The sequence below is a fragment of the Phoxinus phoxinus genome (assembly GCF_949152265.1).
Source record: "Phoxinus phoxinus genome assembly, chromosome: 15".
NCBI classification, from domain to species: Eukaryota; Metazoa; Chordata; class Actinopteri; order Cypriniformes; family Leuciscidae; genus Phoxinus; species Phoxinus phoxinus.
The window spans coordinates 34,447,914-34,464,671 of record NC_136890.1 but is presented as its reverse complement, the minus strand read 5'-3'; the positions used below and the strand labels follow the sequence as shown (position 1 = coordinate 34,464,671).

The 16,758-nt window shown below is 37.9% G+C and overlaps 1 protein-coding gene and 1 long non-coding RNA gene across 2 annotated transcripts in view; both read left to right on the top strand.

Annotated features, from left to right (window-relative positions):
- The window catches only part of plpp1b (phospholipid phosphatase 1b), a 12,517-nt gene extending 101 nt beyond the window's left edge, over positions 1-12,416 (top strand). Inside the window, exons 1-7 of the mRNA XM_079636599.1 lie at positions 1-242; positions 3,568-3,719; positions 3,877-4,148; positions 5,404-5,461; positions 6,122-6,298; positions 9,715-11,705; positions 11,968-12,416. The exon at positions 1-242 is cut by the window's left edge and continues 101 nt beyond it. Of these exons, the coding sequence (XP_079492725.1) occupies positions 134-242; positions 3,568-3,719; positions 3,877-4,148; positions 5,404-5,461; positions 6,122-6,298; positions 9,715-9,840 (894 nt within the window). The 5' untranslated portion in view covers positions 1-133 and the 3' untranslated portion in view covers positions 9,841-11,705; positions 11,968-12,416. The remainder of the gene's footprint in view (positions 243-3,567; positions 3,720-3,876; positions 4,149-5,403; positions 5,462-6,121; positions 6,299-9,714; positions 11,706-11,967) is intronic.
- Positions 12,417-12,806: 390 nt separating this feature from the next.
- On the top strand, positions 12,807-16,428 carry LOC307011193. Its single transcript, XR_013800367.1, has 2 exons — positions 12,807-13,001; positions 13,777-16,428. It is a non-coding gene; the product is annotated as an uncharacterized lncRNA (long non-coding RNA).
- Positions 16,429-16,758: the final 330 nt, after the last annotated feature.

Sequence of the window (16,758 nt, the reverse complement as noted above, 5' to 3'; positions counted from 1 at the left end):
GAACGCGAAACTCAGCCGGGTGTTGTTGTTTCTCGCTCGATGATCAGATTATCCACAGCGTAACTAATGTGCTCCTGTTAATAATAAGTGAATAGCGTCGCACATCTTTAATTGTTTTATCTGATGAAGATAAATGCTCAACTGTAAGTTCTTCAAAGACTCCAGTGTGTTCGCGGAACTGAGAATGTTCGAGACTAAAGGACTCTGGAGCATTTGTGTGGACGCCGGCTGTCTGCTGCTCGGTAAGAGTTCACACACACACACACACACACACACACACACACACACACACACACACACACACACACACACACACACTCCTCTGGCCTCGGTTTGCCTCTTTAATTAGCCTTAGCGGATCATTTTCTTCATTTGATCGGCGTTATTCAGATTCCCATAGATCTGTTGAATGTAACAATGTTTCTCAGCCGCGAAACCGCTACAATGTTGCAACTCTACAAATCTGCTACAATGTTGCCGCTCCGCACAGTGAATATTAGAGAAGCGTTACAAACATGATTACATTTACATGTGTTATGAAATAGGCCTACAAAATCTTATTATTACACCCAGAAAAGTGCAGAAGTTTGTAAAGACATATTTATTTGTAACACTTTATTTTAATGTGTCCTTGTTGCACATGTTACATGTAGTTACTGTAGTAATAACTATAAATTATGCTTAATTACAACCCTCAACCAACCCCCGTTTCCAGCCCTAACCCTATAGCAAGTACATGTAGTTCATTATTATTACTCTGTACTTACATGTATAATTACACTGTAACAATGACACCTTCAAAAAAGTGTAATCTAGTTCTTTTATGAGGCGAGATAAGAGTAAGTGCTCACAGATAAGTTGCGTTTACATTCACACACGTTTAGTAAAAGCACAGTAACATTTTAGCAAACGTTCTGGAAAAAGAAACGACGTTAAGAACAAACGTTATTCCAGTAACGTTAGTAGAACGTTCTTTCAGAGTCATCTGGTCAATAATATTCTCAAAAACATTATTTATACATCGGTCATGGAACGTTTTTGTCTTAAATTGGAACGTTTTTGTCTTAAATGTTTTAGTTTAGTCGTCTAACGTTTTTTAAATGTTACGACTTGTTTCAGAACGTTCATAGAACATTTAAAAGTAACATAATGTTTGAAGAATGATACAATAAAACGTTTGCACCGTTTTATTTTAAACATTTAGAAAGTAGCGTTTTCATAACATAATAGAAACGTTTGCTAAATGTTTGAACATATGTGACCCTGGACCACAAAACCAGTCATAAGGGTACATTTTTTTAAATTGAGATGTTCACATCATCTAAAGCTGAATAAATAATCTCTCCATTGATGTGTGGTGTGTTAGGATAGGACAATATTTGGTCGAGACACAACTATTGAAAATCTGGAATCTGAGGAGCAAAAAAATGTAAACATTGAGAAAATCTCCTTTAAAGTTGTGCATTTATGTTCACGATTGTGCTGCATTCACTCACAAAAATACATGTTTTATATATTTACGGTAGGACATTTACTAAATATCTTCATGGAACATGATCTTAATATCCTCATGATTTTTGTGGCATAAAAGAAAAATGGATAATTTTGACCCATACGATGTATAGTTGCTATTGCCACAGATATACCCGTGCGGCTCCAGACTGGGTTTGTGCTCCAGGGTCTCATATTTGTGTTAGCTTACTTAGCTCAATGTTATATGCATTATTAGATCATGAATAGAAATGCATAGAATGTTTGTGGGCAAGAGACTGTGATTCCCAATGAAAGTGGATTGGATGTAATGCTAGAATAATAAGGCTAGTCTGGCGAGACCGAATACAGAGCCTTTGTTTAACGCTATTGTTGAACACTTGATTTAAATAATGTGAAGTTATTTGATTATCAAGCTGAATGTGCACTGAGACACTCTGTTCCTCTCTAATTATATATAAGAAAAATTATCCAACGATGTTTGACCCAAAAAATGACCCAACATTTTATGGAAAATAACCCAACATAATGACCCAATATGTGTAACCCAACGGTTGGGTTAAAAAATATATAATAACCCAAACTTTTTTTACTGTGCTCTATTGTTTAACACTTTATTTAATTAAATCTTGTGAAGTCATTTGATTATCAAGCATAATGGTGAATGTGCACTGAGACACTCTCTGTTTGATGAGTTAAAACAGTGTAAACACACACAGGAGAAACTGGAGAAATCAGAATATGGTGCAAAAGTTCATTTATTTCAGTAATTCAACTTAAAAGGTGAAACTAATATATTATATAGACTCATTACATGCAAAGTGAGATATTTCAAGCCTTTATTTGTTATAATTGTGATGATTATGGCTTACAGATTATGAAAACCCCAAATTCAAAATTAGAATATTGTGAAAAGGTTTTCATAATCTGTAAGCCATAATCATCAAAATTATAACAAATAAAGGCTTGAAATATCTCACTTTGCATGTAATGAGTCCATGAAAATGAAAAAACCCAACATAATGATCCAATATGCGTAACCCAACGGGTGGGTTAAAAAAATAACCCAACACGTTTTTACTGTGTACATGTACGTCTAACATAAAATAAAGTTCACCAGTGAAGAAACATGTAACAGTCTGTCTGCTAGTTGGATTATTTCTTCTATGCCATGTCTTGGAACGGGATAATAATAACAGTCTAACCAACATTATCCAGACCTTCAACATTTCTCACATTATCAGTTTATTCGCTATAGTTTATAAAATGGTGATAAAATATGAGCAGAACTCAGTTGATATCTGACAGGTTTTGTCCATCCTTCTGTTAGACTGTCTCACACACACACACACACACACACACACACACACACACACACACACACACACACACTGAATATCTGTCAGCTGGTAAATTTAACTACACAATTAGATAATACCAGTTTAGCTCAACCAGTGACCAAGCAATGCTTCATTGTGTTCAGTGTGTGTGTAAGAAGAGCATTAGCAGTTACACACACACACACACACTCACTCACACACACTCACTCACACACACACACTCACACACACACACACACACACACACACACACACACACACACACACACACACACACACACACACACACACACACACTGAATATTTGTCAGCTGGTAAATTGAACTACACAGTTAGATAATACCAGTTTAGCTCCACCAGTGACCAAGCAATGCTTCAGTGTGTTCAGTGTGTGTGTGTGTGTGTGTGTGTGTGTTCAGTGTGTGTGTGTGTGTGTGTGTTCAGTGTGTGTGTGTGTGTGTGTGTTCAGTGTGTGTGTAAAGAGCATTAGCAGTTACACACACACACTTCAGCAGAACATGACCAGCTCACAGTGTCCCGATCAGTGTTACTGGTAGTCTCTGTATGAAGAATATCTGGGTATAATATGTCCCAGTTTACTGTATTCTGCTCTCCTCACGTACAGAGATCTACTATAGTGTCCTGAGCACACTAGTGGAACATATCAATAATCATATCTGGAGTCTGAATGATGTTTGGTTTGACTGTAAACAGGCCTGACGTTCTTCTTTTGCAGCTGGACTTCCATTCGCGGTCTTGAATATTCGGCACACGCCGTTCAAAAGAGGTTTTTTTTGCAGCGACGACTCCATCAAGTACCCGTTTAAAGAAGACACCATATCTTACCAGTTACTGATGGGCTTAACGATTCCTCTCGCTCTGCTGCTGGTAAGCCTTCGACTGCGTTATTAAACCAGTACAGCTTCAGTTTTCACATCAATAACCTTCATACAATAACAATTAACATGCTCAATTTTCCAATTGATGTTCCAACTCATGTTTTTTCCAAGCTTCGGTACATTTGACACTCGTTCTGTTCACACAGATCATCTTCGGCGAGTGTTTCTCGATCTATCTGAGGTCCAGAGCGTCTTTAACTTATGAATATATAGTGTGTGTGTACAAGGCCGTGGGATCCTTCGTGTTCGGCGCGGCGCTGAGCCAGTCGCTGACCGACATCGCCAAATACACCATCGGCCGCCTGAGGCCGCACTTTCTGGCCGTCTGCAAACCGCACTGGGGCCTCGTCGACTGCGCGTCCGGTTACATCGAGAACTTCACCTGCACTGGAGACCCACGCCTCACCAATGAAGGCCGGTGAGAGAAGCAGCCGCCTTTACATTACCCTTCAAACTGACCGTTCGCAAACATCCTTAGTTACTGTCGCTATGTCCGACAAGCCACGCCTCTCTCACACACACATGTTCTCACGCAGTGAAAAACACATCGCGGAGCAGAGAGGAGACTGACAACACGCTGACAGACACAGATCAAGTCACTTTTCGTTACTTTTGATATTAAACATATTAAACAAAGTCTCAACTTTCAAATGTGGTCATTTTTTAAAAGAAATGTAAACAATAAATAGCGTTTTGTGGCTCTTTAATGTGTGTGACAGATCGCTCAGTTAAAGCCGCTCGTGAACCGATCATCTCTTCCTTCTAGTTCATTTATAGCATCAAATAAACATGAATGAACATCAGAAGGAATGTTGTTTTAACCGCGGAGAGACGTCAGTACACTCCGCTTCTCAAGCTCAAATCCTCACATGTTAATCTACTAACTCTCCTGACCGCTTTGGTGGACAAAATGGCGGATGGCGAAGTATGATGGGTCAGATCACCTGTCAATCAAGCTCCCTGCGAAGAGTCAATTGCGCGAATTGAAAATGCGCCAAATTTAGCAAAAATTCCCATTTATCGCAAAAACTTTCTTACGCTCACATGAGGGTTTTTCAGGCAATTCGAAAAATAAATATTTCGCAAATCTGCGATGGAAACAGTTTTTGCGCATGTACAGTCGCCTGGCGTAGAGGACGCGTGTGTTTGGACAGAAGACGAGACGGAGTTCTTTATTAAACTCATGAAAGACAAAATAATTACAGGAATACTGGATTCTAAACCTCACAGAAACGCCACATCACGACCTCGAAGCAGAACTGAGGGAGAAACACAGAAACTCGCAGTATAAGAGGCTTTCCTCGCCATTAATGATTGGATAACACACATTAATAATAATGGCCAGTGCGGCGGCTGGATAAACGTAAACCTACCAATATCCGTCGCCATGATTGTTGGAATGACTGATCGCGAGAGGAAAAAAATTGAGCAAAAAGTGTTAGTCGCATAACATCGGTTAATGGAAACGCCCTGATTTCGCAATAGTTTTTTGTCAACATTTGGAAAAAAAATCGCAAAAGTTTTGCGCAAATCTGTAATGGAAATGCGCCAATCTCACAGAGCACTTCTGATGTTCTCATGCAATATGACTTTGTTTTATCAAGTGCATTGTTTGATTTAGGCTATACAACAATGCAATTTACTAATAATGATGTACAATCTTCTACTTACAGGCTTTCCTTTTATTCTGGTCACTCATCGTTCTCCATGTACTGTATGCTGTTCCTCGCTGTAAGTGTGTTCTTATGAGAATATTTCATCCAATGTAAGGTGAGACACTACAGGCCAACCGCTGGTCTATTTCACTTCATAACATGGAAAGAAAACATGCAAAATACACATTTAATCTTTATTTCATTGCACTTGTCTGTAGATTTCAGTCTTTAAAGGCGGTGAGTTTGAGTCAGAAATCACTTCATCACTTTTACACACACCAAACTTTACAGTTTTATTCATATCTATATTCTGAAGGTTTGTTCATATATTGTTCTCCTGATATATACAACATCTACTCCTAAATATTTGGTCTGTTTACAGTATTTTCTATGGAAGCTTGTTTCCGCCACAGAATAAAAAATAAAGAAGGTAATTGCGATTCTGACTTTGTTTCTCACAATTGCGTGTTATAAAGTCAGAATTAAAGTGAGATATAAACTTGCAATCGTGAGAAAAAAAGTCAGAATTGCGAGATATAAACTTGTTTAGATAATGCCTCATTTGCATATTCAAATATAGCACTTCAGAAAACTTATAATACAAAACAATAGTCTTGATGTACAGTGATTACTCATCTGGGGTGGTATGGTAACATCTATTAGTTTGTAGTATTGTGTTGCCTTAAGTTTTTATGGATTGATTTCTGCTAATGTGCAGTATGTTTGCTGTGTGCAGCTGTACCTGCAGTCCAGACTGAGGGCTCGATGGGCTCGGCTGGTGCGGCCGACTCTCCAGGTCTCGTTTTTCGCCGCTTCTCTGTATGTGGGTCTTTCCCGCGTCTCGGATTATAAACACCACTGGAGTGACGTTCTCACCGGACTCGTACAGGGAGCCGCCGTGGCGCTGTTTACTGTAAGTGATTTCATCAACGCGTGCCGTACGGCTATTAATTAGCCCATTATTTACTCATCCTCAAGCCATCCTAGTGTATATGACCTTCTTCTGTCAGACGAACACAATCAGAGTTATATTAAAACATGTCCTGGCTCTTCCAAACTTTATAATGGCAGTGAATGACCGTTTCTGTTCTGAAGTCCATAAAGGTGCATCTATCCATCATAAAAGTGCATCCATCCATCATAAAAGTGCATCTGTCCATCATAAAAGGGCATCTGTCCATCATAAAAGTGCATCTGTCCATCATAAAAGTGCATCTATCATCATAAAAGTGCATCTATCCATCATAAAAGTGCATCTGTCCATCATAAAAGTGCATCTATCATCATAAAAGTGCATCTATCATCATAAAAGTGCATCTATCCATCATAAAAGTGCATCTATCCATCATAAAAGTGCATCTATCCATCATAAAAGTGCATCCATCCATCATAAAAGTGCATCTGTCCATCATAAAAGGGCATCTGTCCATCATAAAAGTGCATCTGTCCATCATAAAAGTGCATCTATCATCATAAAAGTGCATCTATCCATCATAAAAGTGCATCTATCCATCATAAAAGTGCATCTGTCCATCATAAAAATGCATCTATCCATCATAAAAGTGCATCTATCATCATAAAAGTGCATCTATCATCATAAAAGTGCATCTGTCCATCATAAAAGTGCATCTGTCCATCATAAAAGTGCATCTGTCCATCATAAAAGTGCATCTGTCCATCATAAAAGTGCATCTGTCCATCATAAAAGTGCATCTGTCCATCATAAAAGTGCATCTATCCATCATAAAAGTGCATCTGTCCATCATAAAAGTGCATCTATCCATCATAAAAGTGCATCTGTCCATCATAAAAGTGCATCTGTCCATCATAAAAGTGCATCTGTCCATCATAAAAGTGCATCTATCCATCATAAAAGTGCATCTGTCCATCATAAAAGTGCATCTATCCATCATAAAAGTGCATCTGTCCATCTTAAAAGTGCATCTGTCCATCATAAAAGTGCATCTGTCCATCATAAAAGTGCATCTGTCCATCATAAAAGTGCATCTATCCATCATAAAAGTGCATCTGTCCATCATAAAAGTGCATCTGTCCATCATAAAAGTGCATCTGTCCATCATAAAAGTGCATCTATCCATCATAAAAGTGCATCTGTCCATCATAAAAGTGCATCTGTCCATCATAAAAGTGCATCTATCATCATAAAAGTGCATCTGTCCATCATAAAAGTGCATCTGTCCATCATAAAAGTGCATCTGTCCATCATAAATGTGCATCTCTATCATAAAAGTGCATCTGTCCATCATAAAAGTGCATCTGTCCATCATAAAAGTGCATCTATCCATCATAAAAGTGCATCTATCCATCATAAAAGTGCATCTGTCCATCATAAAAGTGCATCTATCCATCATAAAAGTGCATTTATCCATCATAAAAGTTTTATTTACATCATAAAAGTGCATCTATCCATCATAAAAGTGCATCTGTCCATCATAAAAGTGCATCTATCCATCATAAAAGTGCATCTATCCATCATAAAAGTGCATCTATCCATCATAAAAGTGCATCTATCCATGATAAAAGTGCATCTATCCATCATAAAAGTGCATCTGTCCATCATAAAAGTGCATCTATCCATCATAAAAGTGCATCTGTCCATCATAAAAGTGCATCTATCCATCATAAAAGTGCATCTATCCATGATAAAAGTGCATCTATCCATGATAAAAGTGCATCTATCCATGATAAAAGTGCATCTGTCCATCATAAAAGTGCATCTATCCATGATAAAAGTGCATCTATCCATGATAAAAGTGCATCTATCCATCATAAAAGTGCATCTATCCATCATAAAAGTGCATCTATCCATCATAAAAGTGCATCTATCCATGATAAAAGTGCATCTATCCATCATAAAAGTGCATCTGTCCATCATAAAAGTGCATCTATCCATCATAAAAGTGCATCTGTCCATCATAAAAGTGCATCTATCCATCATAAAAGTGCATCTATCCATCATAAAAGTGCATCTATCCATGATAAAAGTGCATCTATCCATGATAAAAGTGCATCTGTCCATCATAAAAGTGCATCTATCCATGATAAAAGTGCATCTATCCATCATAAAAGTGCATCTATCCATCATAAAAGTGCATCTGTCCATCATAAAAGTGCATCTGTCCATCATAAAAGTGCATCTATCCATGATAAAAGTGCATCTATCCATCATAAATGTGCATCTCTATCATAAAAGTGCATCTGTCCATCATAAAAGTGCATCTGTCCATCATAAAAGTGCATCTATCCATCATAAAAGTGCATCTATCCATCATAAAAGTGCATCTGTCCATCATAAAAGTGCATCTATCCATCATAAAAGTGCATTTATCCATCATAAAAGTTTTATTTACATCATAAAAGTGCATCTATCCATCATAAAAGTGCATCTGTCCATCATAAAAGTGCATCTATCCATCATAAAAGTGCATCTATCCATCATAAAAGTGCATCTATCCATGATAAAAGTGCATCTATCCATCATAAAAGTGCATCTGTCCATCATAAAAGTGCATCTATCCATCATAAAAGTGCATCTGTCCATCATAAAAGTGCATCTATCCATCATAAAAGTGCATCTATCCATCATAAAAGTGCATCTATCCATGATAAAAGTGCATCTATCCATGATAAAAGTGCATCTGTCCATCATAAAAGTGCATCTATCCATGATAAAAGTGCATCTATCCATGATAAAAGTGCATCTATCCATGATAAAAGTGCATCTATCCATCATAAAAGTGCATCTATCCATCATAAAAGTGCATCTATCCATCATAAAAGTGCATCTATCCATGATAAAAGTGCATCTATCCATCATAAAAGTGCATCTGTCCATCATAAAAGTGCATCTATCCATCATAAAAGTGCATCTGTCCATCATAAAAGTGCATCTATCCATCATAAAAGTGCATCTATCCATCATAAAAGTGCATCTATCCATGATAAAAGTGCATCTATCCATGATAAAAGTGCATCTGTCCATCATAAAAGTGCATCTATCCATGATAAAAGTGCATCTATCCATCATAAAAGTGCATCTATCCATCATAAAAGTGCATCTGTCCATCATAAAAGTGCATCTGTCCATCATAAAAGTGCATCTATCCATGATAAAAGTGCATCTGTCCATGATAAAGTGCTCCAGGGGGTTAACTCAGATTGTGTTCGTCTGACAGAAGTGTCATATACACTAGGATGGCTTCAGGGTGAGTAAATCATGGGATCATTTTCATTTTTGGGTGAACTATCCCTTTAATATAAAACCAGCCCAGACGTGCAGTTTGATCATTGTTCACCTTCACATCGCAGGTGTTCTTTGTGTCGGATCTCTTCACCGCTAAGTGTGTGTCGAATAAAGACGAGGGGATTTCCCACACGAGCCTTCAGGAAACGTCAGATTCCTCGAATCACTACGGCAGCACACAGCGAGACTGAACCCCTGCGGTGAACGGAGGAGTTTTACAGGAACATGCAAAGCTTTTCCACAAACATTCCTCCCAAATAGAATCAACATAATGCCGGAACCACAGACTGTGCAATATAAGTGCAGCAATATTCATACTGCAGTGACTACATGTCTGCGCTCCACAGATATTGGACAGTGTAACGTGACTCTTTCCTTACAGACATTATGGATTTGACCATATTATTTATACACTCTTAAAAATAAAGGTCCTAAAGGGAAGGGCCTCGAATAGAAGAACAATTTTTGGTTCCCGAAAGAACCTTTCAGTGAACATTTCTTCATTTTTTTATGGTGTGAAGAACATTTTAAAGTCAATCATTTTATCCCTTAAATTTATCTTTGATCACCAAATTTACATATTTAAATGTTTTTTTCCTAGAAAAAAATTCTTCATAAATGTAACTCGACACCCTTGCCTCATTTAGTATGCGCGGTGCTATGAATATGCAAATGAGCCCCGCCTCCACTCACTCACTCACTCAGAGATAGTGCTGGGTATCGATTCAAATTTCAAGAATCGATTCGATTCCGATTCTCAAGATCTTGAATCGATTATCATTATTCGATTCGATTCGATCCGATCTGATCCGATCTTATATTTTTAAAATCAAAAGTTTTAACTGTTCATGAACAATCAAGTGTTTGTATTAAATAACATTCACAAACATACATTAATGTTGTAAAAATGTATTGTTCACTCAATGTATTGATGTTAGATAAGGCATTAATGTTAATGAATGATGTCTTAATGTAGTGTTACCAACTAAACAGGAGATAAAACGTGTTTTATTTGACTTAATTGACTGTCCTTTTATTTAATCCAAAACTGCGTTCATATTTAAAAGGTCTTTTAAACTAGATACAACGAACCGCACATGATACCACTTTAGGGGCCGTTCACATATCGCGTTTTATGCGCGTGCAAATTCAGTGAGAAGCACTTCAATGCATCTCAACAGGTCATGTGACAAAAACAAGCCTGTTACATGACCTGTTGAGATGCTTTGAAGTGCTTCTCACTGAATTTGCACGCGCATAAAACGCGATACGTGAACGGCCCCTAAAGTGGTATCATGTGCGGTTCGTTGTATCTAGTTTAAAAGGCCTTTTAAATATGAACGCAGTTTTGGATTAAATAAAAGGACAGTCAATTAAGTCAAATAAAACACGTTTTATCTCCTGTTTAGTTGGTAACACTACATTAAGACATCATTCATTAACATTAATGCCTTATCTAACAGTTTCCCTGGATGTTCAAGGTTCTTCACCATCGATGCCGATAAACCTCCTTTATTTTTAAGAGTGTGTGTACAACTACAGGTTCCTACTTTAGTTAATGTAGCGTCAGAGAGCGCTGGGAACGGTACGGCATAGCAACATGTAGAAATCACTCACTAAAAGTTAAGAAGATATCAAACTCTGACCAGTGAGCCTTTCAGTCAGACGACCCAGAATCCAGTTTGCTGTATTCCCTCTCGATAGATCTGAGCCTTTGCATCCCGATCCATCAAATGCTCCGAACCAACATTTCCATCTGGTTATAATAGTAGAAGTGCGGTAACCAACATATGCAAGCAGTGTTATATTTCTTCAGATGTGAAATGAAACCGCTACAACAGTTTTGCATTGCAAACTTTACTTTATTTCTGTGTTTTAAAGTCGGCATGAAATCAAAATTGACCCTATTTACTTTGTTAGCGGATATTACTAGTCTTGTGGTGAACAATTAATCCGTGCAAGTTAATACACGGAAAAAAATTGTTTGCCGAAGTTATCTTTAATCAAAGTCTGAAAAGTTACTTCCGGGTCTGGAATGGTTCTTTTTTCTGATGACGTAGGCATGAGAACTTGGGTTGTTTAAACGCTTAGCCACTCCCCTCAGACCGTTACTCTGCTGTGGGCGAGAGATGGAGAGGAGGAGCGCTGGAGTAAAACCCTCTGTTCAATATTCCCTTTCACTCGGAAATGCGTCACAACACTTGAGAAAAGTCGTTTGCAACTTCCGGTTCACGCGGACTTTAAGGCCTGTTCACACCAATAATGATCACTATGTCAGTGTTTTTATTGTTCATCAGCTGGGAAAAAAAACGTGAAAGTGATTCCGACGATATCGTGTCGTTCGTTATCGTTATAGTTGTGCTGTGCTATTACATTTAGAATCATTCCCAGAACTATAGTAATCATCCTCGGTGTGAACGGCTCTGATGAATCTTTTTGTGTCAAATTGTCATAGGAAAAAGTAAAGGGCCAAATATGAACAACCAAAGAGTATGGCATTGAATTCTATTGTGCGTATATTTTAGGCTATTCATTTGTATTTTTATTGTTGTTCATTTTTATACGGTGTAAATATCAAAGCACTTGTATAACTATTTTTGCCTTTTTTGTTTAATAGCACTATTCGTAACTTATGTCATGCATTTAAACATATTTCCTTTTTACTGTTTACCTTTTAATTCATTGTTGACCATGCTATTGAGAACCAGTGAAACATGGTACTGGGAAACTGTAAACGATTTTATGCAATTAAAGCTCAGCTAGACCAACTGTGGTGTAGTTATTGACACTAATCATCCTAATCATTTTGTCCTCACAGCATCAGTAAATAATCCATGCATTGAAGTTTTGTGTGTAAATCATAATGCACATGTAAATGAATGCGAATTGGATACGGTTCGTATTAGAGAACTTACAGAATCTGAAGTCAGACTGGCGAAAATGAGTGCATGTAAACACAAGTACTCATCATGACAGTGGCGCCTCTAGTGGTCAGATAATGCCATCGCTCCAACTGCAATCTGCTGCTTTCGAGCTTCGGACAGTCCGATTCATTCGGACGGTTCTTTCCTATCGAACGCGATTCACTGAATCGTTTGAGAGATATAAACGCTTTGTGAATCGGTTTAATTGAATCATTAAGATGAACCGATTCGACAGAACGACTCGCTGAATCGAACCCCGGCCGCTACTCTTTGTCCTCGCGGTGACTGACTGCATATGATCCCGCTGAATGTACATTATTTATTTATCCGTTTACACTCTGTATTCATCAAACAGACGATCTGAAGGATGGTGTTAGTTCATGTCGGATATTTGGTTCTTCCCGTCTTTGGATCAGTGAGAAATAGAGGTATTTATAACACATTTATATCACGATAAGATCACATCTAAGGCCTTTTGCTTGTTTAATGCATGACTATTAAACCCCATGACTGATCTATATGCTGCTCTAGGTCCATACTGAGGGGATATTCATTAAATAAACAGGTGATTTGGTATTTATTTAGCGAATCAGTGAGGTTTGATTCGGATCTGAGGTAACGTTAATCTGTTAGCTAGCTGACCCGATGGACGCTTTCAGCTTCAGATTTCACTTTAAAATACATTTAAAATCAATTGATTGGCTGATATGAGAGATATTTGGTATATTTTATATATTTTCTATTCGTTTTATCGTGTACTTGAGCGCTGTATGTATTTGTAGAGGATTATTTGTGAGGTTTGGTTTTACCTCAGAAAGCTAACGATGCTAATTCAGGCCTGAGTTTAACGGACAACAAATAACAGTTCAATAATTTACTAGAGTGATTTAATGCTCATTTCAGTTAAATAAGTACGATTTTGTGTTGAAGACCCATAATGCCAGTATCTGAATTTCGTCAGGCAAAAGATGATTTTTTTAAACAGTCTATTATTTTTAATACACCTCATGAACTTAATCATTTACACACCGATGTGCTGATTGATTGTCTAATGAGGAAAAACACGACACTTGTGTCGAGATGAGCTGCTAACTTTACCTCCATCACTGATTTCATGAAGCTTTTTTGATTTCTGTTTCTGATCTTCTGTCTCATAGTTTGATTTCATGTGCTTTATTTCTGTTCTTATCTCCTGTCTCATAGTCTATGGAGGCTGAATCTACATTCTGCATTATCAGATCATTGTGTTTTAATGATCATCTGTGTTCTGATCCCTCCTCATTTCCTATTTCCATCAGAAGACGACAAACATCTCAGATCTGCTCCCTTCCTGAGAACAAACACACTAAAACCAGAGCTAACACATTTAGAGCGTGAACTACTGTCTGTATGTCAAGTGCTGTAGTTTAACCCACATCAGTAGCTCTAGAAGAGTGACTCATGTATGTCCCATCCAGCTTTGGTAGTCAACATGTATGTAAATTCCTGTAAAATGGATGCATTTTGTGCTTGGATGATCACCAAACCCACACACCTATAGCTGTCACCTATGGAAGCTTGTTTCCATCACGGAATATACAAATAAAAAAGCTAATTGCGCATTATATCTTATGGAAGCTTGTTTCTGCCACTGAATTAAGAAAAGATAATTGTGACTTTTTGTCTTGCAATTCTGACATTTTTTCTCAGAATTGTGATAACTTGCGATTGTCGGTTATAAAGTCAGAAATCAGAGAATAAACTTGTGCAATTATGACTGTATATCTCCCAATTGACCGTTCGCAAAACCCCGCCCTCGAACGGTTCTCGTCCAATCCTAGCTCAGCAACTGTAACTAAGGAGAAGGACCTCCGTCAAACATTCCGATTTCAGCAAGATAGTGCAATGATGCGCCTGTGGCAGTGAGGTCTGCACGGGCTTAAAACTTGCTGTATTTTATGATTGCTTGCAACTATTATTAAAAAATAGGCTACATGTACAAACACCGTTTCACTGCGGCACTGCGGCCCCCTCATCAGTCAGCAAACAAGAGGAAAAAAAGAGAAAAAGCATGGACTTACTAATTACGAAACTTTGATGTGGTTGAACAGGTACACAGTCACACATTCCTCTGGAACTCAAACATTACACTTCAAAACAAAGTTCGCGCAGTTGCACAACTATTTACACAAATATATCCTTCTTCTCAGTGGGCTACGAGTTATGAATGAAGAGAACCGCATCGAGAGTTGATGGTTTCAGCGCGTCCTCTGATTGCAGTGTTGTGACTGAAATAGCGCGCGCGGGAGCACATGCGCAAAACAGTTTTGTAAAATGATATATGATCAAATAAAAATGATTGATATATAATTTTACAAAACTGTTTTGTGCATGTGCTTCCGTGCGCTATTCTGTCTATATTTCTGTCGTGCACTGGAGGATATGTCTGCTGCATTACTCCAAAACCAATCACTTAATGTATGGATCTCAACCCAGCCATGGCTATGGTTCTCAATTGTTTGACGGGCGTAGTAACAATAACTAAGGGGCGTGGCTTTTGCGAACGGTCAATTGCGTGTTATAAAGTCAGAATTGCTAGTTTATTTCTGGCAATTGCGAGTTTATACCACGCAATTCTGACTTTATTACACACAGTTGCGACTTTATATCACGCAATTCTGACTATAACGCAATTTGCGACTTTTATATCACGCAAGTCAGACTTTATAATGCACAATTGCGACTTTATATCACGCAATTCTGACTATAACACAATTTGCGGCTTTTATATCACGCAAGTCAGACTTTATAATGCACAATTGCGACTTTATATCACGCAATTCTGACTTTATATCTCCCAATTGCGTGTTATAAAGTCAGAAATGCTAGTTTATTTCTCGCAATTGCGAGTTTATATCGCAATTCTGACTTACACACAATTGCGACTTTTATATCACACAAGTCTGACTTTATAATGCACAATTGCGTGTTATAAAGTCAGAATTGCTAGTTTATTTCTCGCAATTGCGAGTTTATATCGCGCAATTCTGACTAACACAATTGCGACTTTTATATCACACAAGTCTGACTTTATAATGCACAATTGAGATGTTATATCATTGTCACAATTGAATTGCAAGCTAAAAAGTCACAATAATTAAATTTAAATAAATGAAAAATATAGTCTGTGGCGGAAACAAGCTTCCACGATATCTCGCAATGCTGACCTTTTCTAGTTTTCAATAAGTTTAAAAAGCCGAATTGCAATAGCGAGAAAAGTTGTGCGAATTCTAGTTTTTATTCCGTGGCGTAAACAAGCTTCCATAGTCACCTGCATATCGTGTGCTTCATTCATCGCCTTCTGATTTTACACAATCATTCACAATCATGTTAAGAGGAAAAGCAAAAAACAACAGACACCGATTGGCTCGTTGCGTCGAAATTGTCCAAATTGACAGCGTCCAAAATGCCATCCATTTGGCAGGGATGTTGATTTCCTGCACTGCTACTGAGATCCTCTATTAGAGCAATGCAAATGTCTATTGTTTGGTTGTGGTTTCTCTACCTTTTGTTCTGGTAATAGACTTGAGTGCATGAATCACATTATTATTATTATTATTATTTTGATTCTACATTGAATAGACTCCAATGTAATCTTTCTGTAGTAAAGATGAACCCTGCTGTACTGTAATGTGCTGTAGCCGATGCATCTGCTCATTGGATGTTGCTTTTGTTCTGTTAACCCTGTACTGAGCATGGTGGGCCTTGCTATTGATCAATGTTGTTTTATTTGTTGCATGGACTTATTATTATTATTATTATTATGACACAAATCCACATATACTAATATTTTTCAATAAAGAATATAGTATTTTTCCTAACCTCCAGTGTGCTTCTTGCTGATTTCCATTTATTGTCTCCCCCTCCACCTCCTCCCTCTGCTGTGACCGATAGACTGGTTTTCCTGGCTTCTTTCATCACGAGACCTCGATGAGTTGATCCGTGGTCATTTATTCCCGTCATCGAGGCACTTGAAGGTGCAGTGTACGTTCCCGACTGTACCGATAAGATAACCATAGACTTTCCACATCTTAGGAAGAAATTAGACCCATTTCCAATGAGTCTTGCCGCAAAAAGCCCGTACCGCTGCACCTTCAAGTCTTCTCACAGTAAATGATCCGGATGCAATGCAAGCGTGGCCGTTCT